Source organism: Helobdella robusta, assembly GCF_000326865.2.
Source record: "Helobdella robusta unplaced genomic scaffold HELROscaffold_1, whole genome shotgun sequence".
Lineage (NCBI taxonomy): Eukaryota > Metazoa > Annelida > Clitellata > Rhynchobdellida > Glossiphoniidae > Helobdella > Helobdella robusta.
In genome coordinates, this window is record NW_008703570.1 from 4879656 (window position 1) to 4901641 (window position 21986).

At 30.1% G+C, this 21986-nt stretch overlaps 3 protein-coding genes across 3 annotated transcripts; 1 reads left to right on the forward strand and 2 right to left on the reverse strand.

Moving 5' to 3' along the window:
- Positions 1-101: 101 nt before the first annotated feature.
- HELRODRAFT_158885 (hypothetical protein) lies at positions 102-5921 on the forward strand (the record flags this gene model as incomplete). The annotated part of the gene is made up of 7 exons (XM_009010847.1): positions 102-154; positions 2428-2578; positions 2989-3094; positions 3191-3288; positions 4485-4637; positions 5063-5228; positions 5881-5921. The coding sequence occupies 7 exons, from the start codon at positions 102-104 to the stop codon at positions 5919-5921; spliced, it is 768 nt and encodes a 255-aa protein (XP_009009095.1).
- Positions 5922-6300: 379 nt separating this feature from the next.
- HELRODRAFT_184819 (hypothetical protein) lies at positions 6301-11905 on the reverse strand. Its single transcript, XM_009010848.1, has 5 exons — positions 11778-11905; positions 8947-9067; positions 7036-7189; positions 6647-6804; positions 6301-6576 (listed from the first exon to the last, which is right to left on the reverse strand). The coding sequence occupies exons 1-5, from the start codon at positions 11831-11833 to the stop codon at positions 6538-6540; spliced, it is 528 nt and encodes a 175-aa protein (XP_009009096.1). The 5' UTR covers positions 11834-11905; the 3' UTR covers positions 6301-6537.
- A 1941-nt stretch (positions 11906-13846) lies between these two features.
- On the reverse strand, positions 13847-14660 carry HELRODRAFT_158887 (hypothetical protein; the record flags this gene model as incomplete). Its single annotated transcript, XM_009010849.1, has 2 exons — positions 13847-14406; positions 14576-14660. The coding sequence occupies 2 exons, from the start codon at positions 14658-14660 to the stop codon at positions 13847-13849; spliced, it is 645 nt and encodes a 214-aa protein (XP_009009097.1).
- Positions 14661-21986: the final 7326 nt, after the last annotated feature.

The following is a 21986-nucleotide window of genomic DNA, read 5'->3' on the forward strand; positions in this document are numbered from 1 at the left end:
AAATCAACAACACAATACAAGCGATGATAAACGAAATCAAAACGTTCCAAGGTAAACAAAAGCAACTTATATAGCGAGTAGCATTTATTTATCAAACAAGCATGGCCTCAGTTTGGGTCGAGCACACACAAAATCACATTTGGTTTCTTGACCAGTAGGATATTATTTAGGAGACCATGTATAAGTACTGCCACATTTAGTTTAATGAAATATTACATACAAGGAGACAATTCAACAAAACCAAAACAGTTTGAACAGTGAACTTTTTATTACTAAAAAGCAAAACAATAAAAAAAATAACTGTGCAAAGTTACGCTGTTGTTCGTTTTATTGATGGTTTCCGTTCATGAATTTGTCAATGTAGTCTTATGCGAATTGTGCAGTATCTAAAGTCTTTCCCTTTGTGAGTTCCATTATCAAAAAATTGTAATAACATTTAAAATTATTGAATGAGTATTAGTAGTGACCTTGAGCGAGCTATGTACAAACATGTAATGTGCTCTGAGAATTATAAGTGAGTGATACACTTACCAAAGATTTAATTTATTTATGTAGACAAACATTTACTGGGGCTTTAGCATTTCTTCAGCGGCAGAACTTACCGCAGATGGAGATTTATCCATTTCTATCTGCGGTAATCCATCCATGGTACGTATCGCTGCATAAATTGCAAAAATTACTACATTCACAGTGAATACTGCAGCCAATCTTTTACATCATCTGCGGTAAATACCACTGCATGTATTGCATGAAAATTTGTTTAATAAGTACCACAACAAATTTTTGTTACTGAAACATGGAAATTTATTAGGTTTGCCATGAAATACTGTGACATGTTGTTTTTTCTTAGTTGATGGCAATTACTGCTGCATACAGTATAAATGACTAGGTCCACGATAAATGCCTTGGCTTCTCTGGCAAAACATCCAATATGCATAGTCCTAGTTTAAGCCAGAGAAGAAAGGGAAAAATTGAATTTCTTTATACAGCATTTACAAATTAGAAAGTATATATTGTTTAGTAAAGGTTTCCAAAGTTATATTCATTAATATAATATTAAAGTGAGCTATGTACATGCGCTCCTAAAATTTAAATGAGCGACATCTACCTAGGGGTGCAACACGTTGATTTGTTTAATGGACCAAAATTTTGTCGTCGATGTTTGTATGTATATATATATATAAATGGTAGCCAGATATTTGTACAAGAAAAGCGTTAGAATTTTTTTAAAATAATTTTTACTGTATTGTTTGTTTATTCCACTTTTTTCCAATTTCCGTGTCAAAACTTGTATCATTAAATTAATTTTATTTTTGGTTTTTTTCATTTTCTGATAAATATGTTTATTTACTTTTAAAAGATAATTATTTTATGCTGTATCCATTAACAAATGAAAAACTGGGTTGGGATTTTTTGAAAAATTCAAGTTTTGTGCCAGGTTATATTAATTTTTATATGTCAATATTTTCACTTGAATTGAATATTAGTTGTGAAATAGTTATAACAAAAATTTTTAAAGATTTGCAAAGTTTATTTCTTAATTCTGTAATAAGAAGATCCAGTTTACTAAATTGATTGAAAATTTATTTGAAAATGAATGTCAATAAGCATTCGTATTAGATTTCATTAACCTTGAATATCAATTCTGTATTAGATCAAAATAAAAACATGAGCATTAGATTGGTAAAGAAAAACACATGTAACATACAGCTGCTAGACTGTTAAAATCATTAAAATTGCTGATGCTTTCAATTCAATGTCAGTGCTGTAGAGATACTAAAGCCAAGTTCAGACAATTTGCATGACAGAACTTCTTCTCAGATATCATCTTGGACACTAACACTGAAGTTATAAAACAGTTTGCACCGAGTTCTGTGCATATTTGAAGGCCCACCACTTCTTAACACTTGGTAGCATTTATTTCCAGTGTTAAAGACGATTGCTTATCATTAAACGCATTTACATGTATAGTTAAAAAAACACCGGTTAAAAAATTATTTATAGAATAAAAAATTAAAAAGCTCATTTATACCATATAGTAGAATAGAACATTGTTTAAATTAAAATATGAAATAATTGTACAACAAAAACACGGGTTACATGGCTAACAAAAAGAGATTTTCTGTCAAAATTTCTCAGTTATCGTTTTGTCAACATTAAAGTTTACCACTCAGTGTTGCTGTCGCCAAATATAATGTAATGTGTTGTGTAGCAGTCACATAACATTAAACGCTCAAAAACTGGGTATTGCAAGATGTTATTTTATTATCTAAATATTATATAATACAGGTACGCAGTAGCTTATTTCACTTGAAACTTTTGTTCACGCCTGTGGTTTTGTGCAATATATACAAATATGATCATAATATGTTTCAAATAATTACGTTAATAAAAATGTTGATAATTGAATAATATAAACTCAGTCAGGTCAAGTTGTGATGTGTTCGTTGAAGAATTCAGTTTGTCTGTGGCCAACTTCACCAGCTGCATAGTAACTCATTCCAGACCTTTTAGCGTGTGTATGCAATGCTACGAGCAATATAAAAGCTGCCAATCAATTTATGATGTTTTGTTAAAGGTATTTAACTTTAATTACTATTCATTGTATGTATGACGACTTCATTGCCACCACTTAACGATTATAATTGGTGGATGACCTAGCTTTGCTTGAGCGTCAGTCAGATTTTATAGAATTGAAATTTATCATACAATCAAATTTTATAGACTAGAAATTTATTATACATTCAAAATTGCAAATTTCGTAAACATTTAATCTTCATTATTTTAAAAAATGAAGAAAGTCTTTGAAAATATAGTGTGAACAGTGAATGAGACAGGCTGTTGCTAATGCTTGCCTAGCATTAAGCCCATCTGAATTATTTAACGCTTGATATAATGCTAATAACGGCGCACTCCCAAATACACATTCATAGATTTAATGATCTTTAGTTTTCTCCTAACATGCATAAAATAATTTTCGAAATATAGACAACAGATGCTGAAAGAGGCCGTCCGTGTGCCGACAAAATAGTGTCTAATGATTATGTAAAAATGATATTAAAAGTTCATGACTTTGTTGAAGATGCTTGGACAAGTAATTATTGCTCAGGTTGCTTTCATTATAGTTTTGAATTGTTTTCAGTAGACATCTTAATTTAACTTACTCTAATAATTTTTTGGATTGTTGAAGGGTGCTATGCAGGAAATGATTCCACAGATCTTGCAAACTCGACAATAGAGTTTCTTCGAAGATTAACGTTATTCAATGGATGTATATTTAATGAACTGGTTAGTTTTCATCTTTTAAATATGATCTATCTATTCTTAATAATGAATACTTATTTCATATTCATTTTGAATTTATGTTTTAATATGGATACAAAAAAATAAATTTAACACTTTTGTGAAATTATACGAAATGGAAACTGTTGAATAAAAAATTGAGTTTTAGTAGATGTTCTTAGTGTAAGATGACGATCGAACATCTACATGATTGAGGTTAGGAAACGTTATCGCATGGTAATGGTCCGAAGAAATTGCATGATAACAGCTATTCTATGAAATCTATTTTGAGTTGAGGAGGTTCTCTTTAAAGTAATGTTTGGATAATGCGACTAAAATGTTGGGAGTAACTTTTCGTAAATTCAGTATATGGGTAGAACAGGTAGCGGATCTAGACAATTTTGACGGGGGCCAATATTTGTGAGTGTGGCTGACGCCCTTTTTTGCTTGTCATGTCCATTTTAGATCGATTTTCCTCATAAAACGCTACTTTTTCCGTCAAAACAATGACTTCCACTGCTCACAATAGAAGGCACATGGCCCCCGATCCCCCTAGATTCACCACTGGGTTGAAAAAAAATGTGTGCTGTGTAGCTGTTATAAAAACGTAAAAACGCTCTCTGTTTTAAATTAATTACAAGTTCCAGAACAAAATTTCAATTGTAAATTAAGGAACTATCATTTTCTTATTCAACACTGAATTACTAATGTCACAAATTATCGATATCTTAAAAGTATTTACTGCATTAATTTATAGATCTTTAATGCATAAATATATTTTTTTCTCCAAAGTTAATAGGAAAAAAAGCAATAGTATTTCCGCTTAACATGTAACACTGCCATTCAGGTTTGCGCATACTAAAAGTCTTATAACTTTTAAAAAATTAGATTGGTCGTATAGCACGAATGATTACATATTGATATACATAGGTGATTGCGTGTAATTACGCACTATATCTTTTAAGAGCTGAATATATTTTAAAAAATTTCAATTTTTCAACTTTTTCTGGAGTTGGATAAAAAAAATTATCCAAGACCGATTCCGGTTCCACAAAAAATTCCGACTTCTGCAAAATCCTACAACATCCTGCAAAAAAGTGAGATTCAGAGTCGATAATTTTTTTTATTCGAACTCCGAATGGGATATCTTTAGTTTGAAAATGATTTCCACAAGATTCCTTACATAAAACACTGAAAAACAGGCTGATAACATGCCGTACATCATTCCGGGTATATTACCAGTGAACAAAACAGTTTGCAAAGTCTGCTCTGCTTCATATAAAAATCTTAGCGATTATTATTCAACACTCGACCCAGATTTTAATGGGCACTTCTGTATGGATCTATCCGATTCAGTTAGTGTTATTATTTGTTATAATTTATGTTTCTTTTACTTGTTTTATTATCTTTTTATTAATCAAACATTTTTGTTAATCGCTGGATAGAGAAACGTGAATAAGTTTTGGAGCATTTTATGAAAATTAATCTTGGGAATTCCCAATGTCAATGTTCTCGTTTAAAGTGTGTATTTGTGTAGTGTGTGCTGTGCACTTGTGTAGTGCGATGTGTCAAAATCTATTTTGCCATCAATTTTGAAAGTTAATAATACGAGTGAGAAAGTTATCACAGTAATGTTAAAAAAAGTCCAAAGTCATTAAAGCAGTTAAAATTAGTTTGGTTTATTTTTGAACAGCTTGCGACGGTTTTTTGGAAACCATGAGGCGTTAGACCAAATGTTATTCTATTTTTTTTCTAAACTTTCAATATTGTTGATTACAAGATGAATTTCACCTGGAATTTATGGCACGAGAACTTTAAATGTCCCGCTCGAGTGCGGTTGACGGATGTTTGCATAAGCACCTCTATTGCCCTTCTAGTCATTCCAATACTATTCTACTTGTTGGCCAGGATATGTCGAAACAGTATTACAAAGATATTTTTAAGAGGTTTGTTGAATATTTTTCGTCGTAATATTCGCGATATTTATAAATTACAATTTTTTTCTCAAAGAAAAACGATTACAGAATGATTTCTCACAATGATGTGCCTTCATCTAGCTTCAAAATGTGTTTCACGATACTGCATTAACATTTTTATAATTTACTCGCTTTTTTTGTTTATTATGTAATTAGATTATTTGTTGAAAGTTTTATGTAATCTTATTTTTCTATTTTCATGTTATGATTTTACAGAACGTTGATTCTAATTAGCGTCAAACAGTTGCTGTATAATTTTTACGATTCTTCATTTGATTGTTGTTCGTGTGAGTTACGGAATACATCATTGATATATCATTGATACACCGCCGTTCACAAACCACACTGAACGGATGTAGACTAGCGGTTAATAGCACATACTAAACCGTACCAAAAATTTAATCCCTGATGTCGGTCTGTAAAGTCAATGACGCCCATTAGAAATTTTCTTCGCTTATATATTCGGGAAAGTCTATTCTAACATGCGCATTAAGGTAGTGGAATATTTATGTTTACATAAACGACTTTGATATTGAGCAGGGTAAAGCTGTAAATGAAGTATTGCTAAAAATTTAATTGTTTTTTATCTAAGTTAATGAAACGTTTAATGAATGTTTTAAAGGCGTTACGAGTTACGCCAGGTCAGCCTGTTGTGAAACATAAGTGGGAATGTATACTCAATCGGGTTACAGACATCACATAAATTGATTTTGCACCGAACCCAAAATACCAGACTGACTATTGTACCGAACCAACCCAAACTTAATTGGACTGAACATGCGCCCAATAAAAACCGAACCCTAGTTATGTGGGCTTAACCATTTTTGCTCCCTTCTTTGATAGCTGTTGTGCCCTGCATTGGAATGTTGCTGATCGGATAAGAAGCAAATTATTAATTGTTATACGCCTGTATGCTTCGTGCTTGCTCTACCTTCCGTTTGGTTTATTCTAGTACGACAAGACCTAAAAAGTTTTATCTCTCCCTTCTTTTTAATCAGCTGCAAACCGCGCATGTGCTAAAATACAAATAAAATACAAATGCTTAGGTCTATTATTATTTGAGGAATTAGTAGTGAACAATTTAACCGATGAAAGCATTCAAATATTTTAAAACAAAATTAAGACGAACGGAAAAAAGATAACTGAAAAGAACTAAGATTCATTAATTAACTTTTAGCATTCCCACAGAGTAAAATTGTTTCAAAAGTTTATTCCATGCAATTAACAAAACATTCTCTATTATTAATACATAAAAAAATGCGTAAAAGAGTATAAAACTTTAATACATCTTTAAACCGCCAGCTGACCACTCCAGTTGCTAAAAAATATATATGTATTCATTGAATGTTTGACATTTTATCAGCAAGAAATTGTAATTAATAAAAAACCTTTTGAGGCTCCACAAACGCAAGCCAGTCAGAGGCATGCAACGGTAGCAACCCCATCACGTGGCACTTGTAAACAGCCAGGCCCACACTGACGATATTCCCGAAAATGTAAACAATTTTCTGCAAAGCCGAACTTTTGCCCTCTATCATTTTAAACGCTGGTAAAAAGTGTTTTTTTGATTCATAATAAAAAAAACGTTAACATTTGAAATTAAAAGTAAAAACAAGGGCAAACGCTAAATCAAATTAAAACGATCAATTAAATAGTGAAATAATTGGAGTTAAAAATAGCATAATCATCATTCAATGAATTGACATTAAATGAGCAAGATTAATATGTTTAATTGAATTCAAGATTGTGACTGTGTTTCAGAAATGTTATCTCTCACTTTGCTGAAATGCGAGAAGAGCTTGAACTGGTCTAATGAACATCATGCCAACCATCATAATTGGAAAAATAGATATTGAATTACCAGCCATCCACATTATGAACAAATTCATTGGAACTTGCTTTAAAGGACCTAAAGCTATATCCCAAGATTTCTGTAATTAACAATTAGGCAACAAATTTAAAACTAAAACGGCAAGATTTTTCATAATTGTTCGGAAGGTGCGTTATATTAGGAACATTTCACTAATGTTATCACCAAAATTCCACATTTTTACTGAAAAAGGTATAAATATCACATCGTCATTCATAAAATAAAAACTTGTAAAAAAAAGAAATCAAAGTTAGAATAAGTCCTAAAAAACAATAAATCTTTTAAATCACTACCATAAAATATTGCCATCTTCAAAACAATATTAAGATATTGGCAACTGCCACACATTTTCAAAACAATTTTAAAAAGAAAACAATTGAACTCTACATTAATTAAAAAGTTAAGATTATGAATAATATAGCATTTTAACGACACGACACCAAAGATATTGAATAAACTCGCAAAATGTGTCCCTATTAAAATTAGATTACAAAATAGAAATCGTAATCAAATCCTTCTTACAAAGTTTGGGCTCGGTTAGATCAGATCTACAGTTTGGGTTCGGTTCAACAGGTCTGACTATGAGCAAAGTTCGAGTTTATTTGGCTCGATACTGATTAAAGTTCGAGCTCGGTTGGATTGTGAGGCAGAGTTCGGATTCGGTTCGACTTTATGAAATTAAGCAATAACAATAAGATCGGGATATTTAAAATTCAGTATCAATGTATTAGTATTGGGCATGTGAAAAATATCAATCTCAGTACTCAGTCTACAAAAATTACCAAAGGATCGGAGATTTCCGATACTGCATATATATATATAGATATTGTCGCCTGCAAACCAGAATTTTTCAGCGTGGGATACCAAAACTATTAACATGTTTACCAAATACTGGCATCTGGATGCCAAAAAACTAAATGCAAATCGAATTTTCTTCCAATAGGAACCTGACAGAAACTGTCAAAGATAGATATGGATTCTATAAATATATTTGAACTTGGAACTGTAGACTGTCAATGAAAGATCATATTGAAAATGCTTTCATCAACCTGTACATATCAGCCACAAAAAATATCATGTGCGTAAATAGATAGATAAATCAAATATACAAACCCTATACATTCACGTCTGGATTATTAGAACAGTTTGATTTATGGTCTGTCTCTCAAGTAAATCCAAAGAAATTATTCAATTTATTTAGAATAGGACGGCAAAAATTGTTGAGAGTCCAAAGTTCAATCATGTAACGCAGATTTTAAGAGATCTTCATTGGTTGAACGTCGAAAAAAAAGTTTAAAATATGCGTTTCCAGGATTAAAGTGGCGAATAGACGTTAGCCTCAATATTTGATAGGAAAGCTTAAAAAGAGATCGAATGTTTCAGCAGGCGTTCATTTGAGGTGTATGAAAAGAATCTGATTGCTGTCAACACCACTCAGCTGTGTAACGGTTCAAGGAATTTTGCTGTTTTCAGCCCAAGTTTGTGAAACGGTTTGCCAGAATCATTGAGAACAGTAGAATTGAGCACTGGCTCCTTTTAACAGATTTTGAAAACATTCGTTTTTGACATTTTATTTTGCATTGCGATAATTTTTCGGTATTCTTTTTTTCCATATTATGTTTTTTAACAATTCATGTAATGGCATTTTTCTTCTAATTTTAATAATTCATAACATTTTTTCTCAATTAATTATTATTATTTATTAATTATTTTTAATCAATTAATTAGATTATTTATTTATTTAATAGTAGCATGCGACTATTTCAATGAAACTCACAAGCAAACATAAAAATGCACAAGACAAAATAAACACATTACTTTTTCTATTAAATCTGGTTTGTTTTCTCTCGGACTGTGGTCACTGGCTGTGTTGTTACTGTAGCCTGGTGGGTCAGGGAGTGTTATTGTGGATAATTGTCTACCTCCATCTTGTTTGCACCTTAATATAAATACCAAAAAAATATTTAATAGAAAAATACAAAATATAAGCTATTATAAAACAGGTTAAATTGATGTTATAAGTCATGAAATAAGCCTTTTACATTGTACTTTTGATTAACATTTAGACATTTTGACAAGTGTATTATATTTTAAAAATTGCCAGATTAACTTGATTTTTTGTTTTTAAAAATGAAATGAAATAATGCATGTTTGTTGTAGATTACATAGTAAAAGAGACAAATTTGTAATTTTGTGAATTTTCAAATAAATGAGAAAAACACTTGCTAAATAGCCCAATAACTTTGTCTCAACTATTTGTCACTTAAGTTACAGTTCCCATAAAAATCAGGAAGCATATAAAATCGTTTTCTGAAGATGTCTGCTTGACAGAACCGTATAAAGTCGACAATATGGACATTTGTCAGCTGGTTTCAACATTTCATCTCAGTATTATTTCAAAAAAGCAGTCCAGTTTTCGTTACATTGAAACTCAACTTTAAGAACATTTGCTTAAAAATTGAAAACATGTCTTGTGACCTTGGAAAAGAAAGAAAGCATTGAAAATGTTTTAAAAGTTCTTTATATACTTCAACAACTTTTCACTTAATGCCTGTAAAAGTTCGATCAGATTTTCATCAAGCAGATTCAACTAAAGACAACGGTTCTGGAAGTAGTTTCAGATGTTTGCAAAGCTGTCAATGAAAAAAACAATTCATTGCTAGCACTTCTTGATGAAAGTGCTGTTATTAATATAGAGGCTTCCAGACAGTTTCAGTACTGTTCTCAACAGACAGGACTCAAGTTGCTAGTGTTGGGTGTTAGATGCATGTACTTTAATGTGGTGAAGTCAGAGATCTGTCCTAGATAAAAGGTTTGTAGTAGCCTTCAAAATCTAACGTCAAACAACAATCATGGCAAAAATTTTTGACAGTTTATCTAAAATCTGGTTTTGGCCCCAAGCCCAATATGAATTACAAATTACAAAAGCAGCAGTGAAGTTAGCAATGGTCAGCAAAGAACACATTCAGCAAGGATGACTAAGAAGAAGTATAAAAAATTTGATTAGATGTGAGTTGATTTAAGCTGTATTAAATGTTTTACAAATCAAAAAGCTATGGAAATTGGTGATCATTTAATTTTCATTTATAAGATCTTTTAGTGCACCACTATAAATTTACTCTTTAGGTTTAAAAACATTATCTACCAATACATATCGTTAATAATTTTAAAAGTAACTGAATGCTTAATTAAAAATCAACAAGCTAATTATGTTAATAAAATTTATTTAGCCTTTATTTTGTTTAAGGCATTGAAACTATGATAAACACTTAAAGATCCAATAATATGAAAAGTGCAAAAAATTACTACAAATGTATAAATATAAATAAATAAAATATGAAAGAAATAATGAAATTTGTTGTCAAATGTTTACATGGCGATACTCCCATTCAACATCTTCCATCATCTTTGAATACCAATTTCTTTATACTATATAGTTTATATGATAAAAATCAGTTGCTTCATTAACTGACAATATGTAAAGTTTTTTATATTACTACATCATTTTAAATCTAATTAAATGGTTATTCATATAAATCGAATGCAAGCAATACAGTGATGCCCTCTATAAGTTTAACTGTTAATTAATTTGAAATAATTTAATGGCTAATGCTGATGTTGATAATGTGTTTCATTATTTGTTGAAAACATTAAAAAAATTTAACATAATTATTTAATTTAATTAATGACCTTAATTAACTAAATTTAACTGTCATCAATGATCAATTAATTTATACTTTTAATTATTAATTTTCCAATGTAACACCTGACCTATGATATGATTGATTGCATTGCAACTTGACTTAATTTTATTTTTTTCACAAAAACAAACACTGCTTCTATTGTATTTTATTTTTCAAATAATTAATAAAACACTAATGCTAATAAAATAAATTAATAAATAAAACATTTTAGATCTTATCATGCATCTTATAAAATTAAATTAAACAATTTGATTTTCTTCATTAGATAAAGGATGATAACATTTATTATCTTTATCACATTTTGGTAAAAATAAAAATAGTTCATTAGTTACATTTTTTAGTGATTCTAAATATGAATACTGCTGCTAACTTCAGTGTAATTCAAAAACACTGTTAATAAAACACTAATGCTAATAAAATAAATTAATAAATAAAACATTTTAGATCTTATCATGCATCTTATAAAATTAAATTAAACAATTTGATTTTCTTCATTAGATAAAGGATGATAACATTTATTATCTTTATCACATTTTGGTAAAAATAAAAATAGTTCATTAGTTACATTTTTTAGTGATTCTAAATTTGAATACTGCTGCTAACTTCAGTGTAATTCAAAAACACTGTTAAATAAATTGTAATCAAAATATTAAACGAAAATAGCATAATATTATTATAAAATAAATTAAATCGCAAAATCATAACCTAACTAGTGCTAATCTGTTCTGTAACTAATCACCATTAAAAAAATAACGTATTATAATATAATGTCAGTTTCTTAATGTCACAGATATGTAATATAATATATATTAAATATATAATAATTAAATTATTTATAGTTATACAATATTAATTAATTACACAACGATAACATGATAAAATAATAATTATCAATAAATAAAAACATGATTAAAAATTAAATGATTAAATATATTTAGAAAATACTTTGATGTGAAGTCTAAAGCCCATTTGTGCCTTTTTGGACACTGTTTTAAATTCATTTCAAACTCTGCTCGTTCAACTCAACTCTTCTATTTTCAATGTCTTACGCGACGAAATTAGAGTACCTAAAAACAAATTAAACGGCTGAAGCACGTAACGATGTATGATCCTCGAATAGAATGATGGCAAACCAAAATAACTCGAACGTTGCACTTGGCAAACACTCAATTAAAACCATAATATATGTAGTGAATATATTATGTTATATTCTATATATGATTAAGACAAAATTATGCTGTCGTTGTGCGATTTTCTGGCGTTTTAGCTCAAGACCAATGATATACATAATATGGGTATGGCAGACAAGTTATATATATATATATATTGTTCATATATATTTAACATCATGGTCAATCTAACAAATATTTGTTGAAAAGTGAATTTAAATTGAAGTAAACAATCAGATTTTAGCCGGTTGTTTAGCGATAACCGTTCTAGTTGCTTTTTTGTCAATTTATTGACATTTAATTAAAAAATTTGTCGATAGTAAGACGTTTGATCGTAAATAATCAATAAAATGTCAATTACTACGAAAAAATGTTTAATGTTTACGCGCTTAATTCCATAGAATTAAGCAAAATTATTAGGCAGGCAACAATCATGCCATATCCATTATATCCATGCTCAAGACGGGTAACTTAGCGCCCACTTTCTTTGATTGATTTGGTTGTCTCCGCTGTTGTATATTTGGTTTGAGATAAAATGAAATTAAATAAATTAATTAAACAAAAATTATTTTATCCTACACTTATTTTATTTAATATATGTTAATATATGTATATAAAAAGAGCATAAATGGAAACAGTTTGGCAGAATTTATACAATACTGTAAAAAATAGGTCTCCTTCCAACACACACATACACAAACACACACAGATATATATTGGATTAAACTGGATATATTGGATGGCTGGATTTCTTTTCAAATTTTTTGATATTTATAGCTGTTTTAAAAATTTTTGTTAAAATTAATAAGTTTCATGTTATAACCACTATTAAAGCTTATTTTTTTAAATAAATTTAGATATAAGTAATGATTTTGTTGTTTCAGTTTTGGTATTTTCAATGCAAACTGTTATTTGAAACTGTCATATAAACAAAAAAAAAAGTTAATTTCTGTTAAAACTTAAAAAATGAAAACTTTCTTATCTTAGTATTTTCATTCTGAAAGCTGGAAAGAACGATTTATCATTATGCAAATCAGACATTGTATGGACATTTGCAAAACCATTTAATAAAGACGTCAGCATTAAAATTTGTGACAAAGTGAGGCCACGGGCCCTAGACAACTGCTTAGAGGTGATTAGTGGTTAATACGGCCCGGCGCCCTACTACAACATAGTAAAAAAGTTCGTCTTGATGGTTACAAGTGGCAACTCAGGATGTTTGTCTTTTTTTCAAATAATCCACTACAATTTTAAATATAGTAGCACAGCACTAAACTACTATATTTGTTATTGTAATAGCACAGCCCTATATATCTTAATAACCGAAAAAAACTAGAGATTTCGCTTGTCTGTGTTTAAAATATAGACATCAGCCAGACAGGTTTTTTAAAATTCAGTTAAGATCGGAAGTTCTAATTTTATCGTTAACCTTAAACCATTCCACACGAATCATGAATTCACTTTAATAATCATGATTCGAGAGAATCAGATTTGTTACAAGTTCATCCAAAATATACGTTGTAGAAAACTGTACCTTTAATGAAAAAATGCTATAAATCACATGAAAAATATCTTGCAACTTGGCCAAATCCTAAACAAAGTGTGTCTTCGTAAATAAAAAATTAAAAAAACAAATAAATTTTCTAAAAGGCAAAAATCATGAATACAGTTTATTTATTGTGATTGATGATGATTAAACTTTGAAAATAACACAAATTTATACACCAAATATACGCGTAATGCTAAATGTTTAAACAATTCCAGAAAATTTGAAAACAGTTTAAATATTAAATAAAAGTTCTTTTTGTGATTTAAGGCACATAAAAAAAAGTTTAAGACAAAATTTCAAATAACTCCATTTTCTAATAATGTATTGACATCATCGACAATTTTTTCCATAATTTCTTTTTGAGGTCCGTCTTTCTTGAAACATGAATCTAAAAAGACTTCTGATGAAAAAAAGTTGAAAAAATTATCTATTCTTCCCAGCGATTTTTCGGTCAGGTGTCTTTGAACAAGTTGTTTTATGCAACATCTACCAGCTTCCAGTGATGAAATGACATACACTCGGTCATACGTAAACTCAACTTGATGAAAGCTAACAACGGCCATCATGAGAGCATTAAATTTTTTTCTAAATTTGTCGGCAATGTCTAATTCTTCATTGTTGAACTGATCATTTTTGTAAAGAACACCAATTTTTATTATTGTTTTGATTAAATGTTTTATCACTTTTTCAGCGGTTTTCTTATCGCAGAACTCTTTCACCAATTTATATAAATTGTCCAAAACTCTCCCGCTCACATCATCGATGAATGTAGTTATTATTTTTCTAGATGTAAACTTTCCCAATATTTTTTTTTGGGCTCTCAAACTTATACTTTGCACATCCAAATGATCTGACACTATAGAAATATATAAAAATACATTTACAACATTTTTCAGTAACTCATTTTATAATAATTAAAAGTTTATTATTCGAACATTCATTAGTCCGGTTTCTTTTGATGTCAGGTCATAATAATCAGAACTTAATGTTAAAAAAACAAGCAATAATGCCACATACACAAAAACCACTCAGATGATTGAGTTTAGAGCTAAAACAGCCATCCTGTGTAGAAATAATGTTGATGCCGCGCATTCGATGCGATGTGTTCATATTTTTACTTTCATTTGTGGGTTTGAACGTTATAACTTTTAACTTACATTTATAACAATTTTTCGAACCTCTATTCTTTTATTTGCTCTTTTCAATTTTTATATAAAAGTTGCAAATACGATTTAACCTAATTTTTAACGCCAAATTCATTGCCAAAAAAATCATATCAACGTCAATTTATTTCGAATAATACACAGGATAAGCCATCGTCTTTAATACTGAAAAAACACATAACTTTTTTCAGTATATTTTAAAGCCTAAATATAGTTATTTCACCAAAAGAACAATAACATTGACTCATTAAAAGTGTTTTTAAGGTATTTTCTTTTAGTAATGATATTTGAGTAAAGCCATAATGCAAAAGTTAAAAATTTCTCGGACTCGTTATTTTGTTATCCGGAGTAATATTTTAAGGGACCGGAGTCTGAATATTGTAAGGGACCGGGAAACAATCAATATTCCTTTAACACCCTTTTAGGATCTGATTAGAAGATTCCGACCAACTTGTCTATATCTTTTTCTATGTCGCCTGGTAACAAGACAAATACAAGAACAGTTGAGGAACATCATAAATTGATGCTAGGTAATTTCAACACTTATTGCGTCAATGAACCTAACAAAATAAATAAAACTGAATCTTAGTGCATTTCTACTGTTGCCATTTTTACAAAGAAAAGCATCTGCATAAAATTTTGAAACTCACACATTATTTCCAATGTTAAAATACTTTTCTATCATTTTAATGAAAGTGAAATCTCTTCATGTTTGGTATCAATAAACCATACAGAAATATAACCATTATATAATCTAGCAAAAATACCCCGAGGGTCATCTCTTAAATGTAAGTAAATCCCGAATCATATCAAGTTATCTCATTTGATAATTTTTACAGTAAAAATTAACAAGTTTTGGCATTCAAAAAAAGACAAGAAATAAATAAATTTGCAAACCTTACTTGTATTATTACTATAAAATATCCAACGGAAAGGCTTGCAAACAACCCTGTTTAAAAAAATAATTAAAACTTTTTTATTTAACAACTCTCTATTTTTAACAATGGCCATTAAAAATTTGTAAGACTATAATATGATAAAAACCTGAAGATAATTTAACAAGTTTGTGATATAGAATATATTTCTAAGTCAAAAGCGCGATAAAAGAAACCTTAAAAATTTTACATATAAGTAGCAAACAATGTTCAGACTTTTTTCCAGACTAATTTCAAGTCAGGATTATAAAGATGCGCTTATCGCTCACATGTTCAAAAGGAAAGACGATAATTCTTGTTGTGATGACCTTGGAGAGATTACCCTGATCTCAATTCCCGGTAAATTACTGGCTCGGGTGATTGTCAATTGTCTGACTAAACACGTCAACTATATTGGTATCCTTCCAGATGGTCAATGTGGTTTTTCGGGCTGGGCGTGATACAAGCGATATAATCTTTACTGCTAGACAGCTATAGGAAAACTGTCTGGAGCAGCAACGCGGTCTATATTTCTTCTTTGTCTATATAATCAAAGAATTCGACTCAGTAAACTTTGGAGCTCTCTGGGACGGTCTGGTAAAGATTGGCTATCCACCAGTTTTTGTTTCTATTGTTCGCTCCTTCCAAGACGGTATAAGAGCCAGCGTGATTGAAAATGGAAAACATCCTTTGGAATTCGAGGCTGGTAATGGTACTAAGCAGAGATGCGTCATGACTCCTTTGCTGTTTAAAGTTTACTTTTCCTTAATGCTGCAGGTTTCTTTTTAAAACTGTTGCAAAGGCATGCATAAATGCTATCGCTTGGATAGAGATGTCTTTAACATCAGACGTGTACAAGCATAGTCAAAGACGAAGATAGTCATTGTTCGCGACCTTCTCTTTGCCGATGATTGTGCTCTGGTTTGTACGTTCAATCTCTTTTCAATCGTTCTTTGCGGCAGCTAAATATTTGAACTCACAGTGAGTTTAAAGAAAACAGAAGACTTATATTAAAACTACCCAATCTTATTGAATTCAACAGCCACAGTATCAGCAGACGGCTTGTAGAAGGAAAAAATTTTGTTATCTTGGCAGCTACATCTCAAATACCATTGCCATCGATAATAATATCATAGCTAGGCTAGTAGACTGGTGCTGCATTTTGGGGATTTGGTAGACGTCTCTGGAGAGAACATGAAATATCTCTGGCTTCCGAAGTCGCAGTTTACAAGGCAGTTGTACTGACTAGTCTGCTATACGGTTGTAAAACATGGACGGCTTACCGACGTCACATATGAAAGCTCGATCAATTCCACGGGGAAGTTTTCCGAGCTATCGCTCACATCAAATGGGAAGATAGAATGTCAATAGTCATGGTATTGGAAAGGTGTGTTACTGTGGGTATCGAGTCTAGAGGCCCATTTTTGCTGGTCAGGGCACGTTGTCCGCATGTCAGATTTAAGAATTCAGAAGCAGGACTTTTGTGTGTTGCAAGTGATCCGTTTCGTAGATTCAAAGAAAGTCTAAGAAAAACTTAAAAAAGTGTGGACTGGATCCTAAAACATTTTACACTAAAGTCCAGCAGCGTACGGATGAGAGATCGAGCTCACAGGCGTCGTATTCCGCCTTTGAAAAAGCATGAATCGCAGCTATGTTTGACAAAAGGAAGCGGCGGAAACAGGTGGCCCAGAAGGTGCGGGTCTGTGGAACTTATGATCATGTTTGTCTAAAATTGGACTTTTTGCCCACATGAAGTCACACCAATGACCCATTTTTTCGTTCACAAATATGCAGTCCATATGTATATGTGAAAAAGAGTGAACTATCTATTTATGTTGCAGTTAATAAAGAGCGAAGTAGCTAAGGTGATAAAGTTGACCACTTGAGCCCAATTTTGAAAGAGTTGCATTGGTTGCCGGTTGAAGAGGAGAATGCATTTTAAAATATGTTGGTTAATTTGTAATTCTCTAAATGATGTGAAACGAAAAAACCAATTGATTACTTTTAAATATATGTTGAGGTCTAATGATTATAATTTCTTGCATGTGTCCAAAACAAATATCAAGATGGAATCACACAGCAATGAAATTGTTGGACCAAAATTAAAGACTTATATTTCCATCAAAAAAACTATTTCATCATCATAGTCTTTGCTAACATGCTAAGGTTGCAAGGGGAAATGAAAAACATGATATCCTAATTATAAAAGAAATCATAAATAACAATGCTGGCAAGTAATAAAAAAAACCAGCAAGAGGACAGAGAATAACAAAGAGGCAACCAATCAAAAACTTTTAAGAAAGAAAATATCAAGAATGAAAATATTTAAAGAACTTAAATTTTGTATAAACAAACACAAAAAGTATAAATTACATTATAATAAATTATATAAAAATAAATATAACGCAGCATAATATAGCACAGCATAAGAACTATATCTTTTCAGTATAAATAAAGATGGTAGAGTAGAATTAGAATGGTAGAGTAAAATGGTAGAGTAAAATTAAAGATTAAACATTAAGTTTTTTAATACTATTTACATTTAGAAATAACTTTAATATTTAATAATAAAAAGCTTTTACATTTGATGTTAAGATTTTTTTAAACTAAACCATGTATAGCTATTAAATTTATAAATTCAATAATTTTAAATTTAAATAAAAATAAAACAGAAAAATACTCAAAAACTTTACAATACAATGTAAATTGTAAGAAAAGTAAATGTGGAGAACACTGTGGCTGTAATATCTGATTCATTACTATAATAGTATAATTGTATAATATAAATAAATTGTAGTCTTAGCACAGCCTTAATTAAATATATTTATCTTGAATAATTTAATTTATATTTAATAATTTAATTTAATCATTTAATGTTTAATCTTAATGCATAAATTAAATTTTATCCCTTCAATTCAAACTAAGTACAACCTAATCTAATCTAACACCACAGAAAAAGTATATTACTTGACTAGTCAAACTCAAGATGCCAGATAACAGATCAATAAATTAAATTATTAAATCTTGACTAAAAAATCTAGCTGTTTTACATTTTAAATTGTTTAAAAAATTTAAAAAACTTTAAATTTTGAAAAATTAATTAATTTTTCATGTACATTCTGAATTTCTGATTCTGCAGTGTACAAAAAATGAAACTAAAAGCTACAGCAAACTAATGGCACAACCTCACACCTCCAGTTTTAAAATAATTGCATTCACCTTTAGTCCTTTATTAATTACTTTTTGTAAACATCAGTTCCTTATTCCCTGGGTAATTCCAAACATCGCGCGAATTGAAACACGAAACAAAAGACAACAACATAGCGGCAGTGAAGCTAGAAAACTAAAACAAAAGAAAATCCGATGAAGAGGGAAGAACACTCAATGGTTGACGCCATTGTAGAATAAATGCTGCTAGTTTACGATCATATATCGAAATAAATAAATAAATAGACAAATGAATAATTTTTTTGCTTGAGTTATGTATTATCCGAAGGGCTTTAACATTTATGCATCTTGGAAGCCGGCTTATCATATAGAACCCACGGGACGAACTCAAATCAACTATGTATCAATCATTATATATTTATACATTGGGATTTGAAAAATGTTTTAATGAATGTTATAATTTAAAAAATAATTTTATTCTACACTGTCTATTCTACAATGTCAATTGTTTTTTAAGCAGTTTTTCTTATACAAACATACTTCTGTCTTTCTAGTGCCTTATCCTTTCAGGACATTGGCGACCATCGATGTCCAAAAAACCCGATATTCAACAAGTTACACAAAAACTTCACAAATGTTATTTGTCGTTGACCGCGATCTTTTTTTCCTGCAATCTTTCCAGTAGTTGTTAGATTTTCCATTCTTTCCTTCTGCATGATATGACCAAAAAACTTTAGCTGCCCCCGTTAGATTAACTAGTAGTTTCCTTACTTCATAACCGAACTGTTTTAATACATCCTCATTTGAAGTATGAGAGATCCAAACAATTTTCATAATTCTTCTCAAAATCACATCTCAGCGGCGTTAATCTTTTTTTCCATTTCTTTGGAAATTGTCTGGGACTCAGAGCCGTAAGTTAACACTGAAATAATGTAACACCCTAACAGTTTGAATTTTGTTGATATTCTGATTTTACTGTTGGCGAGGATGTTTTTCGTTCTAGAATATACATCTTTTTCCATAGTTATCCTTCTTTTGATATCCATCTCACGTTTACAACCTGAGGTAATCAGACATCCAAAATAATTGAAGTTGTTGACTTGTTTTGCTCGTTTAACATTAATGATTATGGAACAGATCGGAGCGGTTTTGCTTTTATTGATAACCTTGCACTCTGTTTTGCTGATGTTAATTTTCAAACTTTTCTTTTCACTTTCAAAGACAAGTTTGGAAACAATTGTTTGAAATTTTTCCTTTGAATCTGTTATAAGAGCTGTATCAGCAGTATATCTTACATTGTTTATATTCACGCCTCCAATGGATATTTCCGGTAGATTTTCCATCTTTCTAATGATGATCTCACTGTAGAGGTTGTAGAGGTCTGGAGAGAATACACAGCCTTGCCTAACACCTTTCTTTATTTCGACAAAACTAATTATCTTATTACCAACTTTCATCGCTGCTCTTTGCTTCCAATATAGGTTTTTGATAACTTTCGTGTCTTTTCCATCAATGTCCAAATTTTCTAATATTTCCTAAAGTTCCACTTGTTTCACGCCATAAAAACTTTAGAGTAATCGACAAAACATATAAACAAGTTTTTCTTCATTTCAATCGCTCGTTCACTGTTCATTCGTAGCATAAAGATAGCGTTTCTTGTGCCACAATCCTCGACAAAACCACATTAGACATTTGAAATTTATACAAACGTACAGATCATTTTATTCGACATCATTGGTAGAAATATTTTTTTAGATTTCAAATATCAATATTTATACAATCTTTGTGTTAATTTCCCAAGTTTGTTTGTTTTATACCATCTTTCTCAATAATTTCCCACTGTTCGATTTGCTGAAATTTTGTATACTTGAATATTTCTGATAATAATACAAAAACTAATTAGGTTAATTAATAAATTGCCAAAGAATTTTAAATTATTAACAACAAGCAAGTTAAAAAACTAAATTGTTCAAATATTGTGCATATACAACACATATACATGTGTGTAAGCCATATGGGTAGTTTTTGAAAAATCTCATTTTTTTACCACTCGATTTTTTTGGTTTATTCGACCATATATCATATTTTCAATATTGTTTGTTTTGTTTGTTTACTTGTTTGCTTTTTGTTTGATCTTTACGTTGAAAAGCTAAAAAGCTCTTTTCCGACTATCAACACGCCACCGGAAAAAAATTTCTAACTTTTTTGGGTCTTTTTATGATATATTGGTTCATTATTTTAAAAATTATGTATTAAGTGGATGTAGTTTTGATTCGCAAATAATATTTCATATATCTGACGATTTTTTTGAAAATGGATATACGATATATACGATTCTGATTTGATCATTGATTCTGCAATCTATTAGAATTATTATATGTTGCTAATTTTTTTTCTACACTGATTACAGATTGATTTATTTTTTAATATCGATTGATGTGTAACTTTGTGTGACTAATTTTTAATCTGTTTATTTTTGATGATGTTAGAAAAAGATTTTCTTACTATATTATTGGTGGTAATAATTTTGAAAAATTATTTATTTCCTTCCGATTTTTGTCATTTGCTATTAGTATATTGTTCTATAAATTTTTTGATATTAGTGTATTGCATTGGAATGTCGGTATTAGGTAGTGAATTTAACATTTATTCTACCTTATCTGTCTTTTCACTACCGTTAATTTCTGTATGATCTTGGATCTGCACAAAAATTAAAATTTGGTTAATTTTTGTTTTTGTTTGGATTAATGACTCTTCTTGTTTGTGTCGCTGGGCTTGTTATGTGGATATTAATCTCGTAAATTGTTTTTGGGCAGCGCAATGATCTGATTAGTGGTTGAAGTCATTTGATGTTTTGCAGTGTGTGCAGTGACCGGGTTTGAATATGACAAGAATATTCCCGCCTATTACATGTTTCGTGTGTAACGCGTCGTTTAATCAATCAATCAATCAATCAATCAATCAATCAATCAATCAATCAATCAATCAATCAATCAATCAATCAATCAATCAATCAATCAATCAATCAATCAATCAATCAATCAATCAATCAATCAATCAATCAATCAATCAATCAATCAATCAATCAATCAATCAATCAATCAATCAATCAATCAATCAATCAATCAATCAATCAATCAATCAATCAATCAATCAATCAATCAATCAATCAATCAATCAATCAATCAATC